Source organism: Branchiostoma floridae, chromosome 18, assembly GCF_000003815.2.
Source record: "Branchiostoma floridae strain S238N-H82 chromosome 18, Bfl_VNyyK, whole genome shotgun sequence".
In the NCBI taxonomy this organism is placed as follows: domain Eukaryota; kingdom Metazoa; phylum Chordata; class Leptocardii; order Amphioxiformes; family Branchiostomatidae; genus Branchiostoma; species Branchiostoma floridae.
In genome coordinates, this window is record NC_049996.1 from 1,183,316 (window position 1) to 1,187,495 (window position 4,180).

The window sequence follows — 4,180 nt, forward strand, 5'->3', positions numbered from 1 at the left end:
CTAATTAAAAGTGCCTGAAAAATGTCATTTTGAACAGTTAAGTCTGAAATATTCCTGATTATTATTTTGTTGTGGTGACTTATCCCCCACAAAGTCATCACACAGCCAACATATTTTTCTATGAAGATTTTCAGTCGGCAATTAACTCTGTGCCCATGGCATATTTGCCCTTTTGCCAATGCCCCAGCTCCTTTAACTCCCTAGAGGCGAAAATGATTCCCCTCTAAGTATTTGCATTTATAACTATATGAAATAGAATAAGATTTAAGTTATTCATAGGAAAAATTATAGGATTCCTCTGTATAGTGGTGATAGGACATTAAAAATGGTCCAAAGATTTGAAACAAAATTAAATATTAGGAACTAAGGCCACAGCAAGTAGATTTTATGGATGACATCCTCTGCAGACTGCAAAAATAGTGCGATAGGGCGGAAAAAAAACAAGATGGGTGAAAAAAACAAGATGGCTACATGTTCAAAAATAGGCACGATAAAGTTGTATGAATGTTGTAACAAGAATTAAAGGGACAAAACATGGTATGAGAGCCAACAAGGCATTCATTGCTGTATTCAAGACATGTACTGATGTGATAAAAGTGACACTAGTGTGGTAGGCTGGCATCAGCAACAAAGTTGGTAACCACACTCATGGCTTCTATATTGGTGTCACTTTTACAACTATCAAATAAGTTTCATTTCTGCAACTACAGTCCTGGGTACCTCGCAAGTGTCACTACAAGAACAATTATTAGGCCACAACACAATATATTTGTTCATTTTGGTACTTTATCATCATGTTGACCATCCCTACAGAAGAAAAAAGTTCTTGTTTTTTTTTCTGAAATCAGGCAAAAATTAATGCGCGCGCTGATGTCATCCATAAAATTTACTTGCTGTGGCCTAATACTCTTGAATGAATTTGATATCATGAAATGTGGATGTATTACAAATTAATCATTGTTCCACAACAGAATCAATTTTTAAACCATTGCATGATATGAGTGTATAGAAATAAAATTTTTCATTTTTTTAGTCTTTCATGTCCACAAATTGCCATCTTGTGTTTGACAATAAGACCATTTGATGTGTAGTTTGTATTTTTTTCAGACTCTGATGGAGTTTGAAGAGTTGTAAGTTTAACAGAAGAGCTGGTAAGAGATTCTAGTATGCTTTCAATTCTGTGTAAAATTTCTGCATTGAATTAGTTCAGGGTTTTTTTGGGTCTTGAAAATTTGTTCATTGAATTTTTTTCTTACATCTTTTTGTGCAATTTTCAAGCTGTTGTTCCACCAATCATTTAAAACCTTCCAGTGTTTTCTTTCAGCATCTTGCAAAGAATTAGGATTACTAGGTTGGAAAAGAAAAATATGCCTTCCCAAATTTATATTATTTTGGTAAACTTTGATGTATATGGTATATGTATGTGAAAGAACTTCTATACATTAATTTATTACTCAACTTGAATTTCATTCCAGAATATTTATGTAGAAGAATGTAAATGTAGAAGTTGTCATTTCTTTATAGAATGCTTAGAAGCACACATATTAGTACACATATTGAATTCTATATTTCCTATGAATGAATTGGGGTGTAACTTTTATGCCTATGTTTCAGTTTGCTTGTGTATCACTTGGTTATAGATTGATTTAGTTTTTTCACCATGATATATTTTTGTCTAAGCTTCAATATAAAGGAACCAGTTGTTGTGGTAGCCCAAAGTGATGATATTGAATGAATGGGGCTTGCTGGGAAGATGGGGTAATAAAGCGATGATGATTGTTCCAAGCAACCAATCATGTCCTCTGTTATTTCTCTAACTTGACTCCATCTAGTGTGTTCTCAGTTCTGATTGGTACAAGAAAAAAACATTTAAATGAGGCCCTTATCGTTTTCCAACATTAACATACATGACCTTGATTGTGATTGCTTTGTTTTATTGTCGCTATGATAATGCATATAACAGCCTGCAATGAGTTTGAAGTGCTGTTTAGTTGTGTAATGTATGGCATGAGTGATAACTATTGGCCTTGTCATCATACAGGCAAGCCAGTATTTCTTTCTTTTATTACTTTTCTGATAATATTTGCATCCATAGTCCAATTCGATTACAGTAATTCACAAGTTCATCTGGGTCTTATTTTAACAATTATATTTCATCCTTAAGGAATCTACAGGAATATGTTGTCAACACGTATTGCTCAGTCATTGTTTCAAGACAAGGAGCTGCTTTCAAAATGACAACCCTGACATAATCACATACTGGTGTTATTCAATTTTGTCTCTTGTACTGCCGTGTGCAGATGACGTCACCCACAGTCAAAACCTAGGAGAGGAACAAAGACTTGAGTTAAAAACTGCCCTGATTTGATTAGAATTGGCTTAAATGTGTCACTGTATATTGTATAGTTTGATTAGTTGGGGATTTTTTTTCATATGTATTCATGATTCTATACATCTTAAAAACGTTCATCAATGTTGTAAACATTCCCTGCTCTCTAAGACCCCATACCCCCTCCATGTTTACATGATGAGAAATGAGACAATTGCCTGTACTTACAGCTGTCATGACGTCACCCTGCACCTCCCTAGAGATGACGACAGGCTGACCTTGATAGTCGTACACCGCCTCCAGCTTGGGCCCGTTCCATGTATAAGTTGTCTAGTAAAGGAAAGAAAACATTCTTCATGAGGTCACGGAAAGAAGAAAGTGCCTTCGCCTCTGAGGCGTTGCCAAAATCCATTTTCAGGTCACAAAATACATTGAACTATAGTATAAAGATTCTATAAAGAAATACAGGCTATACTATCCTCGCTTTGAAGCACAGTCATTGTTGCAAACTGTAGAAATCTTCCATGCAATCTAATAGGGCCGAAACAGTGACATACCATGGTGATGCAGTTAATGAAATTATACTAGTATTATCAAAAGTTAAAGTCGCAGATATCAAAATTTTAAGCGGACTAAGTTAGATCAAAGTCAAACATGACGACATACCATTTTTTTGGTGCCGTCCATGACAATCTCCTCCACCTGTTTGTCGATAGTGAAGGAGTTGGTGTGCTCCCCCACCTCCGTGACTGTGGTCCAGGTGAACCTGTCGCTGTCCTGCAGTATCTCAAACGTCGGCTTGGCGGCGTTGCCGATCTTTCTCATCTCTTCGCCAACCCCTGAAATATGAGTATGAAATGTGTTTATGATGCTTCTTTGGGGAAGCATGATATTGATATTTTTCAGATATCTTAATGCAATGTGGCTTCGCTATTTCTCGCCTTTTTAACCGTCTCATCTGTACCATTTTCAATAGGTGTACAGCCCTACAAATGCGAACGTACAAGCCCATCAGCATGCATGCAGCGACCGTGCGTATTTATTGCCGCTTAGATATACAAATGAAACATCCCTCTATCCTGTTACCGGCAGAACTTTTAATGATCGCAACATGATAAGCGCGATACAGTACACTTCACCATACCCTCATCACAGGAGCCGCGCAACCCCGTACTTGGTGACCGTCCGAACTACGCCCCCTACCTGCCAAGTTTGGAAATGGAATTTTGGCGTGGCGCTGCAGAATTCGACGCCCAGCCAAGCCCAGATCCGATCGTTCCGAGGCAAACCAATTCATGTATTCGAAAATAACGTACTTTTTATCTGATAGAAAGATTTTCTCTTAAAGTCACAGAATATTTCTTGCCATTCCCATTAAATCGAGCATGTCACCAAATCGTACTATCAAATGTGATAGAGTGATGTCACACGTGTAGAACAGATGGACCAATTCATGTATTCGAAAGTAACATACGTTTTACCTGATATAAGGATTTTACTGAATATTTACCGTCATTCCCTTTCACTTGTGAAGAAATCGCATATACTGAGCACAAACGCGGTGATGTAGAACACAGAATTTGATTCAAGCAAATGTGTACAAAATCGAAAACTTATGAATTATCATATGAAGTATCATATGTAACAGATACCCTACCTATGGCCTTCATGAATTCGTCGAAGTTGTCCGACGAATCCAGCGTCCAAGTCCCGGTATAGCTGTTTGCTGCCATCGTGTCCCTTCAGTCCCGAGCTGTGTTGTTCAACTTGTTGTGGTCCAGACTTCGTGTGATTTAAAAGTAGGTCAGTCAAGACCCCATACCCATAGAACACTCATACATGCCTTAGCTT

The 4,180-nt window shown here is 37.4% G+C and overlaps 1 protein-coding gene across 1 annotated transcript; it reads right to left on the reverse strand.

Moving 5' to 3' along the window:
• Positions 1-2,205: 2,205 nt before the first annotated feature.
• LOC118405591 (fatty acid-binding protein, liver-like) lies at positions 2,206-4,180 on the reverse strand. Its single transcript, XM_035805141.1, has 4 exons — positions 3,987-4,180; positions 2,996-3,168; positions 2,558-2,659; positions 2,206-2,323 (listed from the first exon to the last, which is right to left on the reverse strand). Exons 1-4 carry the CDS (start codon positions 4,060-4,062, stop codon positions 2,270-2,272), a joined length of 405 nt encoding a protein of 134 aa, XP_035661034.1. The 5' UTR covers positions 4,063-4,180; the 3' UTR covers positions 2,206-2,269.